Source organism: Rhinoderma darwinii, chromosome 2, assembly GCF_050947455.1.
Source record: "Rhinoderma darwinii isolate aRhiDar2 chromosome 2, aRhiDar2.hap1, whole genome shotgun sequence".
Lineage (NCBI taxonomy): Eukaryota > Metazoa > Chordata > Amphibia > Anura > Rhinodermatidae > Rhinoderma > Rhinoderma darwinii.
The window spans coordinates 349,129,957-349,153,048 of NC_134688.1; the positions used below are offsets into that span (position 1 = coordinate 349,129,957).

The 23,092-nt window shown below is 43.2% G+C and overlaps 1 protein-coding gene and 1 long non-coding RNA gene across 3 annotated transcripts in view; one reads left to right on the plus strand and one right to left on the minus strand.

Moving 5' to 3' along the window:
- Window positions 1-398: 398 nt before the first annotated feature.
- On the minus strand, window positions 399-20,104 carry LOC142743205 (uncharacterized). Of its 2 annotated transcripts, XR_012881518.1 has the most exons (4): window positions 19,857-20,104; window positions 14,732-14,893; window positions 9,455-9,557; window positions 399-512 (listed from the first exon to the last, which is right to left on the minus strand). It is a non-coding gene; the product is annotated as an uncharacterized LOC142743205 (long non-coding RNA). The 2 variants fall into 2 exon arrangements; XR_012881519.1 differs by lacking the exon at window positions 9,455-9,557.
- Window positions 20,013-23,092, plus strand: part of LOC142743204 (potassium voltage-gated channel subfamily A member 3-like) — an 81,235-nt gene continuing 78,155 nt past the window's right edge. Inside the window, exon 1 of the mRNA XM_075853717.1 lies at window positions 20,013-23,026. Coding sequence (XP_075709832.1) covers window positions 20,231-21,811 — 1,581 coding nt within the window. The 5' untranslated portion in view covers window positions 20,013-20,230 and the 3' untranslated portion in view covers window positions 21,812-23,026. The remainder of the gene's footprint in view (window positions 23,027-23,092) is intronic.

The window sequence follows — 23,092 nt, forward strand, 5'->3', positions numbered from 1 at the left end:
AGGAGGAGCACACAGCGCTGTCATTGTTAGTGACAGCATCTTTCATGCACTTGTCACTGGGTTAAAGTGGCTGTGTGTCAAATAAATTAAGAACATGGAGCAATACTCAAGTAGTGTGAATAGAACCTTAACAGCAAGTTAGGCAGCAGTTGAGAATCAACACGTTGAAAAGAGGTTACGATTACAGTTTTGGGTTTCACACTGTAAAAATAATAAAGGACTGTTGAAGAGGTTTTAAAAAAAAAATTGATATTGGGATGCACTCCTCAATCTATTGGCGTGGTGCTAGTAAGGTAGGGACGAGAATCCCACAATATTGGAAATATATAACCCCAGCACACACAGAGGTACACAAGAGATCCAGATGCAAACAAATGTAAGTTTTATTGCAACAAAAGTTGGTAAAGTTGAGGTAGTAAGCGACTTGGTAAAGACGTTTCGGCCGAACCTCTGCCTTTGTCACGGTCGCTGTTCGTAGCTATCACTGGTATGGGACGTCCGACGGATCTTCCCTGTGTGAAGAGGTTTTAAAGGCATGTAAATAAAATTTATATAATGAATGAAAGGTCTTTTCTGCAAGGAAAGGCTAGAAATATTATGATTGTACAACTTAAAAAAAATACTCCTTATAATGGATCTATCACAGATGTAAACGCTGCAGTAACCAAGAACAATGATAGCACCAATGGGCCATCATATTTGCCACTATGTGCAAATATGTCTTAGTCCAGGATCACACATGCAGTTTTGATGCAGTTTATGTGCCAGTTTTTGGTTAATTCCTTTGATCCATAAGGAACAAAAGGTTTAAAGAAAAGACTGATGCTTCTCCTTTCTTTTGCATCCATTCCTTGTTAGGCTCAAAAACCTGAGTCAAAAACTGCCACAAAATCTGGATCAAAACTGTGTGTGTGATCCTAGCCTAAAGCTTTAGCAGGATACAGGGAATAAATCCAAATGCCCTCATTGAATTAGCAAAGAATTTCTTTCTTCTGTTGTAATGACGGGGTAGGGAGACAGACAGGTGAGCCCTAATCTACCCGCCACTCAGTCCCTGCCTACTTGCACGACCCGTCCTAGGCGACGGCGTACAACTGGGCGACGGTCCCTACGCTCAATATGTGCACAACAGACAAGGGTACACAGAAGCTAAGGGAAATGGGGCAGTTGCCCACGGCAACACCGTGAGCAACAAGAGTAGTGAACGAGCCGAGTCAAACCAGGAGTGTACGAGGTACCAAACGCAGAGCAGGAGCGTAGTCAGTAAAGCCAGGGTCAAATAGAAGCAGAGGTCAATAGTAATAGCTGGAACAGTAGAGCCAGGAAACAAGAGAGAATCACAGGCAAAGACAAGAAGCAAATTAAGGTATACATAGACCAAAGGCAGGTGCTAGAACCATCTGGTCAGGCTGTGATAGGTTCTCCCGCTCCTCAGCCTACCAGCCTGAGTGGTAGCAGATCGAGTCACTCTATCAGACCTAGGAGCAGATGCAGACTGATTAACCACGGGCGTCGACACAGAAGCTGTATGTGCCCTTATCCCTCTATATCTCCTGCCTAATGGCAATTCAAACAGTGTGACTGGACTATCAGTAGGCCATCCATGATCCCCTCTGTTCCTCCAATTTAACCCATTATCATCATTATGCCTCCCAGAAGCTTTTCCCCACTTCATAGACGTGGGAGATGGTATCCAGGCAAGGCAATACACAGCTTTCACCCAGGGATCCTGCGCCAGCCATGCTTCAGAATCCTGGTCGCTGATGACATCTCCTACCTATCCACACAATGCTAATAATGGAGGTGAAAAATACCTTCTTTGGTCGGTGTGAATCGATACACAAGCTTCACATAGCTCTATTTATATAGAGATGTGTTTAATGACATTTCTGTTTTTAGAATAAACCAAAAACCAGGTGGGCAAGAAAAGAAGAGCATTAACATGTAAAGGTTTCCGAAGGATAATATGTCAGTAAGCCACAAACTCAGTTTAGGATAGAATAATGATTAGAGTTAGATAGAGTATATGTTAGATAGTGTAAATACAGATAAATAGGAAAATATTACTTGGGCTCCACTGATCCTGTCTCCTAAAGGGGGAAATTATCACTAAGAACATTCCCTATTGATATACAGTACAGTCATAAGTGAAAAGGGTTGTCAGGGATTACAAAAAGAAAGGGATTAATTTGTTTCCAAAGACAGTGCCACATTTCAATTAAATGGGGATGAGCTGCAATACCAAACACAGCCAATGGACAAGAGAGGTGCTGTGTTTTAGAAAAGAAGACTGTTCTTCCTAATCCCGGACAATCCCTTTAAATCCTAGACATTTTAGCAAATATGCAAAATGCCTTTTTCGTGTTTATTTGCTTCTCCCAACATGCCTTGTACAACAGATTATATTTAAAGAGGCTCTGTCACCAGATTTTGCAACCCCTATCTGCTATTGCAGCAGATCGGCGCTGCAATGTAGATTACAGTAACGTTTTTATTTTTAAAAAACGAGCATTTTTGGCCAAGTTATGACCATTTTTGTATTTATGCAAATGAGGCTTGCAAAAGTCCAAGTGGGCGTGTTTAAAGTAAAAGCCCAACTGGGCGTGTATTATGTGCGTACATCGGGGCGTGTTTACTACTTTTACTAGCTGGGCGTTGTGTATAGAAGTATCATCCACTTCTCTTCAGAACGCCCAGCTTCTGGCAGTGCAGACACACAGCGTGTTCTCGAGAGATCACGCTGTGTCGTCACTCACTTCCTGCCCCAGGTCCTGCATCGTGTCGGACGAGCGAGGACACATCGGCACCAGAGGCTGCAGTTGATTCTGCAGCAGCATCGGCGTTTGCAGGTAAGTCGATGTAGCTACTTGGTCATAACTTGGCCAAAAATGCTAGTTTTTTTAAAAATAAAAACGTTACTGTAATCTACATTGCAGCGCCTATCTGCTGCAATAGCAGATAGGGGTTGCAAAATCTGGTGACAGAGCCTCTTTAAGTAGCTTTTTCTCTTGAGCTTATCTGAGTACTTCATTTTTTTGTAACCTGCCAAGAATCATGTAAAATCAAGAAAAAAGTCAGAACTGGCAGTCTTAGGTAGTTTAAGTTAAACAACATATTTTTAACACATAAATCAGTGACCTTATTTAAACATTGTTTGGCCGGTTGTAATCGGTATATCATAGTGACCCTAATTTATTATAAATGATAGGGACCCAAAGACAACTCCTTGGGTAATCCCTATTTAACAATCGGGTACCCGAAACCCAGAAGATTATTTGAATCCTACTAGAATAAAATACTTCTAGTTGATTGACAATGCATAGAGATTAACCCCTTAATGACCGGGCCATTTTGCACGTTAATGACCAAGGATTATTTTTTGTTTTTTCACGGTCGCATTCCAAGAGTCGTAACTTTTTTTTTATTCCGTCGACATAGCCGTATAAGGGCTTGTTTTTTGCGGGACGAGTTGTATTTTGTAATTGTACCATTTTTAGATGCTTACAATATATTGATTAACTTTTATTAACTTTATTTTAGGAGAGAATTGAAAATAAGCAGCTATTCCAGCATTGATTTTCACGTTATAAATTTACGCCGTTTACTATGCAGCGTAGATAACATGTTAACTTTATTCTATGGGTCGGCACGATTACGGGGATACCAAATATGTAAAGGTTTTATATGTTTTCCTACGTTTGCACAATAAAAACCCTTTTAGAAAAAAATTACTTGTTTTTGCATCGCCGCATTCCAAGAACCGTCATTTTTTTATTTTTCCGTCGATGTGGCCGTATGTGGGCTTGATTTTTGCGGGCCAATGTGTAGTTTTCATTAGTGCTATTTTGGGGTACATAGGACTCATAGATTAACTTTTATTTTATTTTTTATGGGGGAAATGGGAGAAAAGAGAGAATTTTGCCGTTGTTTTTTTTGGTCGCCGTTCATCCGTCGGTTTAATTAATGTGTTCATTTTATTGGTCAAGTTGTTACGATCGCGGGGATACCATATATGTGTATGTGTTATTTGTTTTGACACTTTTACTGAATAAAACCACTTTTTGGGGAAAAAAAGTAGTTTTATTTGATTTTGACTGTAATTTTTTATTTATTTTTTTCACAAACTTTATTTAACTGATTGACATTTTTTTTTTAAGTCCCACCATGGGACTTCACTATGCGATCTGCCGATCGCATATATAATGCTTTGGTATACTTAGTATACCAAAGCATTATTGCCTGTCAGTGTAAAACTGACAGGCAACCTGTTAGGTCATGCCTCCGGCATCGCCTAACAGGCATTTGCTGAAGACAGACCTGGGGGTCTTTGTTAGACCCCCGGCTGTCATGGAAACCCAACGGCGACCCGCAATTTCTTTGCGTGGGCGCCAATCGGGTGACAGAGGGAGCTCCCTCCCTCTGTCAAACACATTAGATGCCGCTGTCACTATTGAGAGTGGAATTTAATGGGTTAAACTGCCGGAATCGGAGCGCGCTTCGATTCCGGCAGTTGCAGCAGGAGCCAGGCTGTGTATAACAGCCATGCTCCTGCCGCTGATCGCGTGGGTACAGTGGCAGTACCCACGCCATCACAGGACGGATATATCCATCCTCCTGCGCGAACTAGCAGCTGCAGAGGACGGATATATCCGTCCTTCGGCGTTAAGGGGTTAATATTGCTTGTATACATAATAATATGACAATGTGGAGGACGCGCCTTCCTTTTATAACATATTAGACAGTGTGACTTGTAATATTACGTTTTTTTAGACAAATGAGACCAAACTGAAAGTGGGATTTACAGTAACATGTTTAGTAAGAACAAAAAGTGTGGTAGCAAAAAAATCTGGTGTTTAAGATGAATTGAATCCATACTGCTGGTACAATCCTGAATGTTTAGATTCACCATACCACTGGTAAGAACTAGGATCATAACAGACAATTGAGGGCCTGCTTCCGCCAACATACCCCCCAACCTACATCCTCTTATATCTAAAATAAATAAAGACTGTAAAAAATATTTTTCACTGTTATGCCTTATAAAAACAGCCAGATAGTGTAATGACAGGGATAGGGAAACAGACAAGTGAGCCCTAATCTACCCGCCACTCAATCCCTGCCTACTTGCAACGACCCGCCATAGGCGACGGGGTACAACTGGGCAACGGTCCCTACACTCAGTAAGTGCACGACAGACAACCAGACAAGGAAACACAGAACAAAGGGAAACGGGGCAGTTGCCCACGGCAACACCGTGAGCAACAAGAGAAGTAAACGAGCCGAGTCAAACCAGGAGAGTACGAGGTGCCAAACGCGGAGCAGAAGAGTAGTGAAAAACCCGAGTCAAACCAGGAGTGTACGAGGTACCAAACGCAGAGCAGAAGATCCTGTGCCTGGCAGATCCTTAACAGTACCCCCCCCTTTTATGAGGGGCCACCGGACCCTTTCTAGATGGACCTGGTTTATTGGGGAAACTAAGGTGGAACCTCCTGACCAATACACCAGCGTGAACATCCCGGGCGGGTACCCAAGTCCTCTCCTCAGGCCCGTATCCTCTCCAATGGACCAGGTACTGGAGGGAGCCTTGGACCATCTTGCTGTCCACAATCTTGGCCACCTCGAATTCTACCCCCTCAGGGGTGAGAACGGGGACAGGAGGTTTCCTCGAGGGAGCCAAGGACGGGGAGCAGCGTTTAAGGAGGGAGGCATGAAACACGTCGTGTACTCGAAAAGATGGGGGCAACTCCAGTCGGAAGGAGACAGGATTGAGGACTTCAATGACCTTGTACTGCCCTATAAACCGGGGAGCAAACTTCTTGGACGGGACTTTAAGGCGCAAGTTCTTTGACGATAGCCACACCAGATCCCCGACCATAAACAAGGGGTTAGCAGAATGTCTTCTATCTGCCTGAGTTTTTTGTATGCTCTGGGATGCCTCTATGTTCTTCTGAACCTGGGCCCAGACTGTGCACAGTTCCCGATGAACGACCTCTACCTCGGGATTGTTGGAACTACCAGGTGAAACGGAGGAGTACCGTGGATTAAACCCAAAATTTACAGAAAAAGGGGGAGACCCCTGACGAGTTACTGACCCGGTTATTAAGGGAAAATTCGGCGAGGGGAATGAATGAGACCCAATCATATTGACAGTCAGAGATAAAACACCTTAAATATTGTTCTAGAGACTGATTAGTCCTCTCCGTTTGGCCATTAGTTTCAGGATGGAAGGCAGAGGAGAAGGACAGATCAATCTCCAACTTTTACAGAAGGCTCTCCAAAACAAAGAAAAAAATTGTACCCCTCTGTCAGAAACAATATTGACAGGGACCCCATGGAGACGCAGCATGTGTTTGACAAACAAGGTAGCTAACGTCTTAGCATTGGGTAGTTTTTTGAGGGGCACAAAGTGGCACATCTTACTGAAGCGGTCTACTACAACCCACACCACCGACTTGCCTTAAGATGGAGGCGAATCGGTGATAAAATCCATGGAGATATGGGTCCAAGGTCTCTGGGGAATCGGTAAAGAACGTAGTAAGCCCGCTGGTCGGGACCTGGGAGTCTTGGACCTAGCACAAACCTCACAAGCGGCGACGTAGGCCTTAACGTCTTTAGGCAACCCAGGCCACCAATAGTTTCTGGCAATGAGGTGCTTGGTACCCAGGATACCTGGATGACCAGATAGTGCGGAGTCATGATTTTCCCTAAGTACCCTTAGCCGGAATTGCAGGGGAACAAACAGCTTGTTTTCGGGAAGGTTCCCGGGAGCTGAACCTTGATCAGCAGCAATTTCAGAGACTAAATCAGAATCAATAGAGGAAATGATTATACCTGGAGGCAAAATACAAGCAGGATCTTCCTCCGAAGGAGGGCTGGCCATGAAGCTACGCGACAGTGCATCAGCCTTAATATTTTTAGACCCAGCCCTATAGGTAACCAAAAAATTGAATCTGGTAAAAAATAACGCCCATCGAGCTTGTCTCGGGTTTAGCCTCCGGGCCGATTCTAGGAAAACCAGATTCTTGTGGTCGGTAAGGACCGTTACCTGGTGCCTAGCCCCCTCCAGGAAGTGGCGCCACTCTTCAAATGCCCATTTAATGGCTAAGAGTTTGCGGTTGCCAATATCATAGTTACTCTCAGTGGGCGAAAACTTCCTGGAGAAGTAGGCACAGGGACGGAGATGGGTGAGGGACCTGGTACCCTGGGACAAGACAGCCCCCACTCCCACCTTGGACGCGTCAACCTCCACGATAAATGGCTCCATTTGGTTGGGCTGAAGCAACACCGGGGCCGAGATAAAGCACTTCTTAAGGGCCTCAAAAGTCTGGACAGCCTCAGGAGGCCAGTGGAGGAGATCAGCACCCTTGCGAGTGAGGTCCATAAGAGGCTTAGCAATGACCGAGAAGTTAGCAATAAATCTCCTGTAATAATTAGCGAACCCCAAGAAGCACTGTAACGCCTTCAGGGAGGCAGGTTGGACCCATTCCGCCACAGCCTGGACCTTGGCGGGGTCCATGCGGAATTCATGAGGAGTGAGGATTTGACCCAAAAATGGTATCTCCTGCACCCCAAACACACATTTTTCGGTCTTCGCAAACAGTTTGTTTTCCCGAAGGACCTGGAGCACCTTCCTGACATGCTCAATGTGGGAGGACCAGTCCTTGGAAAACACAAGTATGTCATCAAGGTACACTACAAGAAATACCCCCAGGTAATCTCTTAAAATCTCATTTATGAAATTCTGGAAGACCGCGGGAGCATTACACAACCCAAAGGGCATGACGAGGTATTCTAAATGACCTTCGGGCGTGTTAAACGCAGTCTTCCACTCATCCCCCTCTTTGATGCGGATAAGATTATACGCCCCCAATAGATCAAACTTAGAGAACCATTGGGCCCCCTGAACCTGATTAAAGAGATCAGGAATCAAAGGAAGGGGATACTGGTTCCTTACAGTGACCTTATTCAAGTTACGGTAGTCAATGCATGGCCTAAGACCACCATCCTTCTTCCCTACGAAGAAGAAGCCAGCACCTACCGGAGAAGTAGAGGGGCGAATGTAACCCTTGGCCAGGCATTCCTGGATATACTCTCTCATGGCTTCACGTTCGGGACAAGAGAGGTTAAATATCCTACCCTTAGGGAGCTTAGCTCCTGGTACCAAATCAATAGCGCAATTGTATTCTCTATGAGGAGGTAACACTTCGGAGGCCTCCTTAGAGAAAACATCAGCAAAGTCCTGAACAAACTCAGGTAGCGTGTTCACCTCCTCAGGGGGAGAAATAGAATTAACAGAAAAACATGACGTCAAGCATTCATTACCCCATTTGGTAAGATCCCCAGTATTCCAGTCAAACGTGGGATTATGCAACTGCAACCAGGGAAGGCCTAAAACCAAATCGGACGATAATCCCTGCATCAACAGTACAGAGCACTGCTCCAAATGCATGGAGCCAACAAGGAGTTCAAAAACAGGGGTATGCTGTGTAAAATAACCATTAGCAAGAGGAGTGGAGTCGATACCCACTACCGGGACATAATTATACCCACCCGCTGGCTCTCAGAACCTGAGGAGTGGGGCTTTAAACAAAAATAGAGCCTACAACTCTCCCGAAAGGAGAGAAAAGTCTTCCGGTCCCCTGAGAACCGGTCAGACAACTTGAGGTGGGGTTCAAGAGGTGAGGTGAGGGGCACTACCATGGTAGCATCAGGCTGGTTGACCCTCTGAGCCAGGGCCTGGACCTGTAGGGAGAGACCCTGCATCATTGATTACTTCCAGTGGATAAAATTCTTTCCATGGTTATGTGTTGGACACACAGGTGCTGGGATCGTTAGAAGACACAGCTCTGATACACATACTGTAACGAGCCCAGCACCTGTGTGTCCATCACATGACCATGGACAGTATTTTATCCACTGGACGTAAACAATGAATGTTCCTACTGAATAACAACCAGCAGAGATCTTGAAAACTGTGAGGAATTAATACAGAAGGTATATTGTAACTTTTAATTAAAAAAAAACCCCGAAAACATTAATTTGCTTACTAAGCCTTTAACTAGTTGTATTGAAGACTGCAAGATTCCTCTCTCGACTCCATTTGTGACTGTCCATTTCCATATGTATTGCATCAGCCAATCATAAAGCAGCTCTTACAATCTTACAGGCTCTGTGATGGGGAGAGTGTGAGCGTGGGAAGGGACGAGAGAAGAAGAACACTTGTTTTAAAATCCTCTAAGACCAGAGTGGGCCCCTCCTGGCCCCCATGAAGCTGAAAAGGCAGTACATGCTATGTGTAAGGACATTTGTCTAAAAACTAACGCTTGGATAAAATTAGATAGAAAGTCTAAAATAGACCTGTACATATACAATTATAAGTAATAAACAACTAAGCAGCTAAGAAAGTTGTGAAAAATTCTATCCCTCCATACATAAAAAATTAACTGAAACCTACCAGAACAAATCCACAAAAGGCCATCTAGTGTACATTAAAATGTGAAAGCTGTTTTTAATATGAAATATCATTCTGATGAAATCATCTCCCCTTCTGATATCTTCTGCAGCAAAACAAGGAAAAACAAATGGAGTGCAGAGAGTATATTAGGTTATTGTATTAGTATTTAAACTAAAGGTACACTTTAGGGAGGTGCAGTCATAACATCCCTCCATTATAGAGAGTTAATAAAATTCATGTAATCGCTTTACACAGCTACCCAGAAACCTGCTTTCAAATGTGGCCTAAGTGTATCTTACCCGCAGGCCTGTAGCACTGCATTCAGAATCAACCAAAACCCAATGTTAATAATGTGGCATGCCAAGCCTTACAGCTGGTTCTTTATAGGGTAAAAGCACTTTTGCTCACATTTTTCGATCCACTTACTCTATATGTTATAGAAACATTTTAGAAGAGAGCATCAGTGGGGGTCAACCAACTGGAACCACCACCAATTGCTAGGGCCGCAACATTTATCTGTGGCTCAATACCACCGAAAAAGGCCATACTTACAAATGGACACAGCCAGGTCAGAAACGCTGATGAAGGAGTGAGCAGGTGCTTAAATAATAATAGCCACTCCCACTGGTCTTGAGGGGAGTGGTGTGTGGTGCATGGGATGTGTAGTAAGAAATAATAAATGAATAGTGTGTGTGCAAGTGTAATACTATAAGTGAAATATAGGGGGCAGTAATGAGTGAAGTGCCTCAATAGAAATAAATGGATAATGGGGTGCAAGTGTGTGAAACATGGAGGGATAGTGTGTACGTCATGAGGCACAACGTGTATAGCCAGGTAGAAGCCTATTTGTGACGCCTTGATAGTTCATAGAGCGGGCTACCCTGCTTGCTATGCCAAACAACAACAAGATGATTACTAATACCCCAGGTATTTTTCATTACTACGTATATTCGCTTCTCTTGGACACAGCCGGGTCTTTGATGCTGGGAGAGCATGGTGTGTTGTTGTTTGGCATAGCAAGCAGCGTAGCCCGCTCTATGAACTATCAAGGCGTCACAAATAGGCTTCTACCTGGCTATACACGTTGTGCCTCATGACGTACACACTATCCCTCCATGTTTCACACACTTGCACCCCATTATCCATTTATTTCTATTGAGGCACTTCACTCATTACTGCCCCCTATATTTCACTTATAGTATTACACTTGCACACACACTATTCATTTATTATTTCTTACTACACATCCCATGCACCACACACCACTCCCCTCAAGACCAGTGGGAGTGGCTATTATTATTTAAGCACCTGCTCACTCCTTCATCAGCGTTTCTGACCTGGCTGTGTCCATTTGTAAGTATGGCCTTTTTCGGTGGTTTTGTATATGTCCCCTTGTTTTTATCGGTTCTGTCTGTACATCAGGAACATTGGGTTCCATTTAAGGAGTTAGGGACTCGCAAGTCTGGGGATCCTTGTCGTGGATTGCGAGATTGCGTCCTTTTGGCCAAGATGATTACTAATACCCCAGGTATTTTTCATTACTACGTATATTCGCTTCTCTTGGACACAGCCGGGTCTTTGATGCTGGGAGAGCATGGTGTGTTGTTGATTGGCATAGCAAGCAGGGTAGCCCGCTCTATGAACTATCAAGGCGTCACAAATAGGCTTCTACCTGGCTATACACGTTGTGCCTCATGACGTACACACTATTCCTCCATGTTTCACACACTTGCACCCCATTATCCACTTATTTCTATTGAGGCACTTCACTCATTACTGCCCCCTATATTTCACTTAAAATATTACACTTGCACACACACTATTCATTTATTATTTCTTACTACACATCCCATGCACCACACACCACTCCCCTCAAGACCAGTGGGAGTGGCTATTATTATTTAAAGGAACAGTGTCACCCAAAAAAAAAATTTAATATCAGTTTTATGTTAGGGTTTTATTAAAAACGTTTATATTTATTTGTGTATTTGTGTGTTACTTTTTTCTATTTTTACACTTTTTCTTCCCTATGGGGGCTGCCATTTTTTTTTCCATTTCTGTATGTGTCGATTAACGACACATACAGATATGGAATACGGCAGCTCCAGTCCCATAGGGACTGCGAACGGGGCCCGTTCCATCCACTTTGGTGTACGCCGTGTGTGTGGGAACGGCGCATGCGCCGCTCCCACACAGTCCGATTTGAAATGCGCGCCGTCCGGCGCCATTTTCCTGTGGACCGGAAGTCGCGGCCGGGCAGTAAGATTACTACTTCCGGTCGCGGCTTCCGGACTTGTCCACATGGAGCAGCGGCAGCAGACGGAGCGGACGGACCGGAGGGAGCGGCGGCAACTGGAGCAGGTAAGTGATTTCTATGTATGTGCGTGTTTCAGTGTGTTTTACTGGTGTATGTAAACATTCTACACTGTGTGTTAGCTCAAAAAATGGTGACACACAGTGTAGGAGGTTAGACCGTTCAAACCCCTCGTTTCTCCCGGCACTAGCCAGGATAAAGGAGGGGGGATTCTGAGAGCTCACTAGAGCGAGGGATTTTTTCCCAATTTTGCAGCATAAAGCAATGTGGTTGCTTTACCACATGCAATGCTGCAATTTTGGGAATTGTTCCATCTAGTGACCAGTGCTGGGAAATACTATAAATTGAATCCAATTTATAATATTTCCTGACTCGTGGAAAAAATAAAAAAAATTAGAACAATGTTTAATCACCTATACACTAACTGTTTAACTAAAAAAACAAAAAACATGTTTTTCTGGCAACACATTTCCTTTAAGCACCTGCTCACTCCTTCATCAGCGTTTCTGACCTGGCTGTGTCCATTTGTAAGTATGGCCTTTTTCGGTGGTTTTGTATATGTCCCCTTGTTTTTATCGGTCATGTCTGTACATCAGGAACATTCTGTTCCATTTAAGGAGTTAGGGACTCGCAAGTCTGGGGATCCTTGTCGTGGATTGCGAGCTTGCGTCCTTTTGGCCAAGATGATTACTAATACCCCAGGTATTTTTCATTACTACGTATATTCGCTTCTCTTGGACACAGCCGGGTCTTTGATGCTGGGAGAGCATGGTGTGTTGTTGTTTGGCATAGCAAGCAGGGTAGCCCGCTCTATGAACTATCAAGGCGTCACAAATAAGCTTCTACCTGGCTATACACGTTGTGCCTCATGACGTACACACTATCCCTCCATGTTTCACACACTTGCACCCCATTATCCATTTATTTCTATTGAGGCACTTCACTCATTACTGCCCCCTATATTTCACTTATAGTATTACACTTGCACACACACTATTCATTTATTATTTCTTACTACACATCCCATGCACCACACACCACTCCCCTCAAGACCAGTGGGAGTGGCTATTATTATTTAAGCACCTGCTCACTCCTTCATCAGCGTTTCTGACCTGGCTGTGTCCATTTGTAAGTATGGCCTTTTTCGGTGGTTTTGTATATGTCCCCTTGTTTTTATCGGTTCTGTCTGTACATCAGGAACATTCTGTTCCATTTAAGGAGTTAGGGACTCGCAAGTCTGGGAATCCTTGTCGTGGATTGCGAGATTGCGTCCTTTTGGCCAAGATGATTACTAATACCCCAGGTATTTTTCATTACTACGTATATTCGCTTCTCTTGGACACAGCCGGGTCTTTGATGCTGGGAGAGCATGGTGTGTTGTTGTTTGGCATAGCAAGCAGTGTAGCCCGCTCTATGAACTATCAAGGCGTCACAAATAGGCTTCTACCTGGCTATACACGTTGTGCCTCATGACGTACACACTATCCCTCCATGTTTCACACACTTGCACCCCATTATCCATTTATTTCTATTGAGGCACTTCACTCATTACTGCCCCCTATATTTCACTTATAGTATTACACTTGCGCACACACTATTCATTTATTATTTCTTACTACACATCCCATGCACCACACACCACTCCCCTCAAGACCAGTGGGAGTGGCTATTATTATTTAAGCACCTGCTCACTCCTTCATCAGCGTTTCTGACCTGGCTGTGTCCATTTGTAAGTATGGCCTTTTTCGGTGGTTTTGTATATGTCCCCTTGTTTTTATCGGTTCTGTCTGTACATCAGGAACATTCTGTTCCATTTAAGGAGTTAGGGACTCGCAAGTCTGGGAATCCTTGTCGTGGATTGCGAGATTGCGTCCTTTTGGCCAAGATGATTACTAATACCCCAGGTATTTTTCATTACTACGTATATTTGCTTCTCTTGGACACAGCCGGGTCTTTGATGCTGGGAGAGCATGGTGTGTTGTTGTTTGGCATAGCAAGCAGTGTAGCCCGCTCTATGAACTATCAAGGCGTCACAAATAGGCTTCTACCTGGCTATACACGTTGTGCCTCATGACGTACACACTATCCCTCCATGTTTCACACACACTTGCACCCCATTATCCATTTATTTCTATTGAGGCACTTCACTCATTACTGCCCCCTATATTTCACTTATAGTATTACACTTGCACACACACTATTCATTTATTATTTCTTACTACACATCCCATGCACCACACACCACTCCCCTCAAGACCAGTGGGAGTGGCTATTATTATTTAAGCACCTGCTCACTCCTTCATCAGCGTTTCTGACCTGGCTGTGTCCATATGTAAGTATGGCCTTTTTCGGTGGTTTTGTATATGTCCCCTTGTTTTTATCGGTTCTGTCTATTTATCTGTGGCTCAGTGGTTAGCACTATTGCCTTGCAGCGCTGGGGTCCTGGGTTCAAATCCAACCAAGGACAACATCTGCATGGAGTTTGTATGTTCTCCCTGTGTTTGCGTGGGTTTTCTCCGGGCACTCCGGTTTCCTCCCACACCCCAAAAACATACCAATAGGGAATTTAGATTGTGAGCCCCAATGGGGACAGTATAAATGGACCTCTGTACAGAGTTGCGTAATATGTTGGCGCTATATACGCAACTGAAATAAATAATTCAGGTCAAAGAATGGAGATTTCTGTATACCTCCAAGCTATAGTATGAAGATCTCACACACATTGAAGTCAATGGAGAGTTAAACAGCACAAATCTGACATGTGGAAATCTCCAAGTTACTGAATGAGTGAAAGGGGAACAGCCCTCAGACAATAGCCATGGCCCCTTCATTGCATTGGTTGTTGGGGGTTCCAGGACCCTGATGAATGAAATCTTCTGAAATTAAAGGGGGTTTCCACCTTTGTTAAACTATGTTGCAAAACGTTTTAAATATGTATTAAACTAACTTTCTAATATACTTACCGATGCAAAGATGTTGATGTATTCTATTCGCGAGTAGTGTCGCATGACTCCGCAAGCATGTCAAGTTTTCTCTTCCGCTGACGTGCCGACCGGTCCTCTATATTCTTCACTTCCGGACGAGCTCCTCTTCCGGCGCATCATCTGTGACGTTCCTGTAGTGGGCTGAATGTCTTTTTGGTAAGCCAGGTTATGCACATTTCAAAAAAGGTGTATTTGAGTCACACATGCAAACTAAGTGAAAATATATTGCTTATGCGCAGCCCCTAGATTCTGTTTAGGCCCTGCACCCGGCACATGGCATGCTGGCGGTGCATGCCGGGAGCAGAATGCATGGAAGAAACACACAGAGGTATGTCTTGACTGGCTTGATCCGATAATCCGTATACTGACTTCTAGCCTGACCCTGACCTTGCCTCCTTTTCTAGACCTGACGTTGCAAACCTGTTACTAACCCAGATCTATTTGACCACGATATTGATTACACCCACCAGCTGCAGCCTAATAATTTCTTTGAGTCTATCCTGGGGTCCGCGACCTTGGAATCCTACAAGCAAAGTATATTCCTCCTTGCAAGGGTTAGGGGTGAAGCATGGGGATTCTTTAGATTCCGCACACTAGGTTAGCCAGCACAAACTCAGTAACGGTCCTGTCATTCATCTTTCTTGCCTGCTGGTAACCACACAACCCGGAGACCGTCATCCATGTATGCTCTTGAGTTTATAGTCTAGTACAGAGAGTTACTCCTGAGATCCTGAATTTTAATTAGCAAAACTACCCCATATTACAATTTAAAATTATTTTTTTTTAGGGAGTATCTACGATTACAATTTACAAGAATGCAAGGACAGATTTAAGCAAGGCTGTGAAACCATTCATGCTGCCCTATTTAAATATGTATTCCAATCAAAACAAAGAAAACCTGATTAAAAAGTGCCCAAAAACCTACCTAACCTCTTCTTATTTCTATTGGTGACACAATTTTCATTGGTTGGTGATGCTAGTGATAGTTGGCTATGGAGCAGGGGTGTTGCTAGACTCTGAAAACACCTAAGGTACCTTGGGGCACTGGTTTACTGGTGATGAGGGCTGTTTATGTCAGTGGGGAACACTATGTAGAGCAGTGCCCAAATTTTCCCCATGAACATGTGTCCCACTTGAGTCCCACCCAGAATAATTTGCCACATCATAGGTAGGTATAGCATACCTCTAATTAAAAATAGTATAAATAAAACTGCCATTACATGAAAAAAAATATTACTACAATATACCGGACAGGTAAATACATTACTGATCAGGCTCAGTCAGAGAATAAACAACAATTACATCCAATCACTCACAGTTGACGTCCTCTCTGATCGTAGTCATTTACTTTCTCCATCCTTTCCATCTGTACCAAAATCAGCATGAAGACTTCTTAAAACTATGACGTGCCTCTGCAGACTTTGCCGCCTACACATCTTTGACTCTTTGCGTTTACACCATATACCTTCCATGACAGTCACAGATTGCCCCATGATGACGACAATGTCCCATATGCCAGTCAAAAAAAACCCTTGACAGCCACAATGCCGCTTGATAGACTGAATTCTCTCCATGCCAGCCACAATGCCATTAATGTCTCTACACCAGGCACAATGCTGCTCCCCGGTAGTGCTCCATTCACGGATTAGAGAGATCGGACCACAGTGAACCAGTATCAGGCATCGCTCACGCTCTGGAGAACCATCATGACTATGTATAACATGTAATACTAAATATCTCCTGCACTCTGAAAGCGGGTCGTCCAGTTGAGACAAGCCATTTGGGCTGGAATCACAATTGCAGATTTTGTGCCAGTTTTTGAGCCAAACACAAGAGTGGATACAATGGAAACATATCAGTTTTTCCTTTATACCTTTCCTTCTTTTTGTATGAATTCCTGTGTTTGGTTCTGGAACCTGCCACAAAGCCTGCATGTGTGATTTCAGCCTAAAGCCTGCTCTTGTATCCTTGCATAAGTATGGCTGAGTTGATTTTGTCACAAACACAATATGGCGCAGATATGCAGTGACACATATTTCTACAACATAGTGATTCTAGGCTATGGAGCAGTCAAATCCTTGCAGCTGAAGACTATTTCTAGATAATTGTATAACATCCAGTTTCAGCAGAAGCATATGACAGCAGCAGAGACAGCCACTGGAAGCTGCAGATTGCGTTCTTGCTGGAAAGCTCCTGTGCGCTGTCCATGGTGCTGATCTGAGATGCTATGCACACATACAGTACAGTGCAAGCAGAATGTATGTGTGCATAGCAGGGCTTGGTTGCCTATAGAAAGGATGCTCACATTACAGTGTATATAGAAACAGCTGATAAATAGCCAGCCAGAGGTCCTGTACACAAACGTTGTTCTATTGTCCATTGCACGTCAGCCTATTTCCAGATCTATAGACTGGCCATATTAGGAATTGTATTTCTGGATTCATAGACTGGCCATATTAAGAATTGTACTTCTAGATTCATAGACTGGAATTGTACATTGTAAAATACAATAAACAATAACTATACAAATAGGTTTAGTATATCTGTAAACTTGAGAATATAAAACTCAAAATTATTTTGTATAAATTAAAATTACAATACAACAGCTTGAGCTTGAGAAATGTCTGTACCAGAAAGCAAACAATTTCTTCAGCCTGACGAATGAGTGAGATTTCTATACATCGGTTCTAAGAACCAAGTGGTGAAGTGTTCATCTATGTATACAGGACTTCCCGATCATTGTTACATGAGAATTAGTGGAGGGGCTGCTGTGAAGAGCATATGTGTGTATCTAGTATGGAAGAGAGGGACAGAGAGATGTAAATGATCAGAGATGAGAGATAGATAGACATGTAGATAGAGATAGATAGATAGATAGATAGATAGATAGATAGATAGATAGATAGATAGATAGATAGATAGATAGATAGATAGATAGATAGATAGATAGATAGATAGACATGTAGATAGAGATAGATAGATAGATAGATAGATAGATAGATAGATAGACAGACAGACAGACAGACAGACAGACAGACAGACAGATAGACAGATAGATAGATAGATAGATAGATAGATAGATAGATAGATAGATAGATAGATAGATAGATAGATAGATAGATAGATAGATAGATAGATAGATAGATAGATAGATAGACATGTAGATAGAGATAGATAGATAGATAGATAGATAGATAGATAGATAGATAGATAGATAGATAGATAGATAGATAGATAGATAGATAGATATGAGATAGATTAGATAGATATGAGATAGATAGATAGATAGATAGATAGATAGATAGATAGATAGATAGATAGATAGATAGATAGATAGATATAGATAGATAGATATGCGAAGAAATGATCGCAGCACTCCAATAGGTTGATGTAAAAAAAAATGTGGTTTATTGTTCCGTGTTTCAAAGGATAAGCTATGTTTCAGTCCTCTCACAGGACCTTTTTCAAGCTTGAAAAAGGTCATGTGAGAGGACTGAAACGTAGCTTATCCTTTAAAACATGGAACAATAAACCACATTTTTGTTTGACGTGAACCTATTGGAGTGCTGCGATCATTTCTTTACATGTTTATAAGACCGTTTGGATCAAGGTCAGATTCGCATAGCACCAACCTATACAGTCACGAAGTGCTGCTTTTCTCCTCCACTTTATAGATAGATAGATAGATAGATAGATAGATAGATAGATAGATAGATAGATAGATAGATAGATAGATAGATAGATAGATAGATAGATAGATATGAGATAGACAGATAGATATGAGATAGATAGATAGATAGATAGATAGATAGATAGATAGATAGATAGATAGATAGATAGATAGATAGATAGATAGATAGATAGATAGATAGATAGATAGATGATAGATAGATAGATAGATAGATAGATAGATAGATAGATAGATAGATAGATAGATAGATAGATAGATAGATAGATAGATAGATAGATAGATAGATAGATAGATATAGACAGATAGATATGATATAGAGAGATAGATAATAGATAGATGATAGATAGAGAGGGAGATAGAGATAGATAGATAGATAGATAGATAGATAGATAGATAGATAGATAGATAGATAGATAGATAGATAGATAGATAGATAGATAGATAGATAGATAGATTAGATAGATAGATAGATAGATAGATAGATAGATAGATAGATAGATAGATAGATAGATAGATAGATAGATAGATATAAGATAGATATGACTAAGATAGAACATAGATAGATAGACAGATAGATAGATAGATAGATAGATAGATAGATAGATAGATAGATAGATAGATAGATAGATAGATAGATATGACTAAGATAGAACATAGATAGATAGATAGATAGATAGATAGATAGATAGATAGATAGATAGATAGATAGATATGAGATAGACAGATAGATAGATAGATAGATAGATAGATAGATAGATAGATAGATAGATAGATAGATAGATAGATAGATAGATAGATATGATATAGAGAGATAGATAATAGATAGATGATAGATAGAGAGGGAGATAGATAGATATAAGATAGATATGACTAAGATAGAACATAGATAGATAGATAGATAGATAGATAGATAGATAGATAGATAGATAGATAGATAGATAGATAGATAGATAGAGACAGATAGATATGATATAGAGAGATAGATAATAGATAGATAGATAGATAGATAGATAGATAGATAGATAGATAGATAGATAGATAGATAGATAGATAGATAGATAGATAGATGATAGAGAGGGAGATAGAGAGATAGATAGAAATGGGATAGATAGATAGATAGATAGATAGATAGATAGATAGATAGATAGATAGATAGATAGATAGATAGATGATGTTGATAGTTTATAATATCTTTATGTCTGTCATGTATCTTATATGTATCAATCCAATGGCTGTCATCATAATATGTCAAGGGCAATGTGAGCTTGTCGCTTTCCAGTGTGATATGACGGCGCCTGTAGTGTGTTCTATTGTCAGTGCAGGTACATGAGACTTTATAATAATACACCCACAGTAAGCTCCGGAGATGAGGACTGGGTAGTATAGGGACAGCGGTACAGGAGTGTATGTTACCTGCGTGTGTACAAGTACGTCCCTTGTAGTCCCACATAAGCCGACCAGACAAAGACAGCCAGGCGGAGGGGACAAGCTAGCCCGCTCTCAGGTGGTCGCTGGAAGCAGGCAGCGGGCTCTCTGTGGGCGGGGCGTAGTGACAAGGGCGTGACCGTAACGAGAAGAGAAGGCGGGAAGACTATATAACCCTGTGCGCGGGCACCGAGCCGGGATCCCGGGGCTGGGAAAAATATCAAGACAACGTATAGTGTCAGGTCGCGTGTGACATAGGTTGAAGCAACAGGGGGAGCGGGGAGGGGACCCGGCGGCTCTTTAGGCGGGTTGAAGGAGGAGGCCGCCGCTTCCCCTGCCCGCGCTCCTCTCACCTCAGCTTTATGGACGAGCACCTCAGCCTCCTGCACTCGCCTCCGCCGTCCTCCACCAGGCACCGCACCAACAGCAACATCGTGAACCCGGGCTACACGGACGTGGAGCAGGAGATCATGACGGTGGTGGCGTGTGACAACATCCTAGAAGAGGCGGCGGCGCTCCCGGGACACCACTCCTCAGAGGCTTACGAGCAGGACGAGCATGAGTGCTGTGAGAGAGTGGTCATCAATATCTCCGGGCTGCGCTTCGAGACGCAGCTGAAAACTTTAGCCCAGTTCCCGGACACGCTGCTGGGCGACCCCAAGAAGAGGATGCGCTACTTTGACCCGCTGAGGAACGAGTACTTCTTTGACAGGAATCGACCGAGTTTCGATGCCATCCTATACTACTACCAGTCCGGGGGCAGAATCCGGAGACCCGTCAACGTGCCGATTGACATCTTCTCTGAGGAGATCCGCTTCTACGAGCTGGGCGAGGAGGCGATGGAGAAGTTCAGAGAGGACGAGGGCTTCATAAAGGAAGAGGAGCGCCCGCTGCCCGCCAATGAGTTTCAGAAACAAGTGTGGCTTCTCTTTGAGTACCCGGAGAGCTCGGGTCCTGCACGGGGCATCGCCATAGTGTCCGTCCTGGTCATCCTCATCTCCATTGTCATCTTCTGCCTCGAGACTTTACCAGAGTTCAGAGACGATAAGGAATACAATGGGCCGGTGATACCAGCTGTCAATGGCACCGGCCCCTACCTCACCAGCTCTTTCACGGATCCCTTCTTTGTGGTGGAGACTTTATGTATTATCTGGTTCTCCTTTGAGCTCTTGGTCAGGTTCTTTGCCTGCCCAAGCAAAGCCACCTTCTCTAAGAACATCATGAACATCATTGACATCGTAGCCATCATCCCTTACTTCATCACCTTGGGCACTGAGCTGGCTGAGCGCCAGGGCAATGGACAGCAGGCAATGTCCTTGGCCATCTTGAGGGTGATACGCTTGGTCAGAGTCTTTCGTATCTTCAAGCTTTCTAGACATTCCAAGGGGCTTCAGATTTTGGGGCAAACCCTAAAGGCCAGTATGAGGGAGCTGGGACTGCTCATCTTCTTCCTCTTCATAGGAGTCATCTTGTTCTCCAGCGCTGTGTACTTTGCTGAGGCTGATGACCCATCCTCGGGTTTTAGCAGCATCCCTGATGCCTTCTGGTGGGCAGTGGTCACCATGACTACTGTAGGGTATGGAGATATGCACCCAGTCACTATAGGGGGTAAAATAGTGGGGTCTTTGTGTGCCATTGCTGGTGTTCTCACCATAGCCCTACCAGTGCCTGTCATAGTCTCCAACTTCAACTACTTCTATCACAGGGAGACTGAAGGAGAGGAACAAGCTCAGTACCTCCATGTGGGAAGCTGCCAGCACTTGTCCTCTAATGAGGACCTTAAAAAGACCCGTAGTAATTCCACCCTCAGCAAATCTGAGTACATGGTCATAGAAGAAGGGGTTAACCCTGGACCTTTCAAACAGCCCAGCTTTAAAAATGCCAACTGTACCACCAATAATCCGAACTGTGTCAATATCAAGAAGATCTTTACGGATGTGTAACCCGTGTAGGGGTCCTGGATGTGTATAACTAGAAATGTCACCACCATCGACATCAGCCTGTCCCACTTTTTAGTGTTCATTTTGTAGCGCTCCTCTGGGAAGAAGCTGCACCTGTAGGATATCACAGTGGTGCTCGGCCACCGGGAGGCTGCACATTTATTTATCGTTATTCGTTTGCTAGAAGGAGGGAAGAAGTGGCTAGTTGCTTATTTCCCATTGTACTAAAGTGCTGCTTTTATTAACCTCATCCATATAAAGGAGGAGTGGGCTGGGAAGACGTGACACTGTTGCGGACAGAGCATTTCATGGCCACAAAGGGTTGTTTTGGATTGATCTCCATTTTTACCTGAATTAAAGGGCACATTTCTTTCCTTTCTATTTGGATATGCCTTCATCACACTTATTGTAAGGACAGAATCTTTCCTCCTATAATAATAATAGTTCATTGACAGTAGAAAACCACTGCTGGTTAGAATAATCTAGATGTAATCCAGCAGCTAGAACTGCAACAAGTGTTCCCCTCCTATACTAGTGCCAAGATGTGAGGATGGAGCAGGTGGATGGAGCTGCTCCCTGCACTGTGGATGTTGTTATGCTGTGACAGTCTACATGCCAGAAGAAGATGAAACTGCTGGACTTGCTTCCCATCGGAAGTTACTAATTCTGACCTGAGTGATGCAGTTTCCATAGTAACAGGTTTCCTGGGAAACCCAGTTGTCATGGCATCCTTGTTTCCATAGCAACCATCCAGATGGTTCCAACTTAACACAGACGCTGCTGCTGTTGGGAAAACGCCCAGAGAAAGTTAATCCCACTGAGATGTGCAGAATAGGTATGAAAAGCCGAAACTCACCTGAGATCTAGGAAATGTGGAGCCAATACAATATCACACTGTGAAGGGAAACCTAATGCTTCCGAGACAATGAATGAGGGCGTAAGCAAGGACAAAGAACATATAGTACACATTGATGGTCTTCGATGATATCATAGGTGTGGGATGGGAAATAAAAACTCCCCAAATAGACATTTATTCAGACAAAATTGTAGCATTAGATGAAAAGCACTTTATAAATGGAAAAACACATCAGCACTTACATGAAAATGTATACAGCAAGTGAAGAAGCCTTACAAAGAGGGGCGGAAGGCAACTAGCACTAGAAATGCCAGCCTGGTCACAGACCCCTTCGCCAAAGGGAGTGGCAGAATCTAAGAGAGGTGAGCTTTCATGATTTACACATATGATTACTGGCCAAAGCTTTAGGGAAATACTGATCGTTGTGT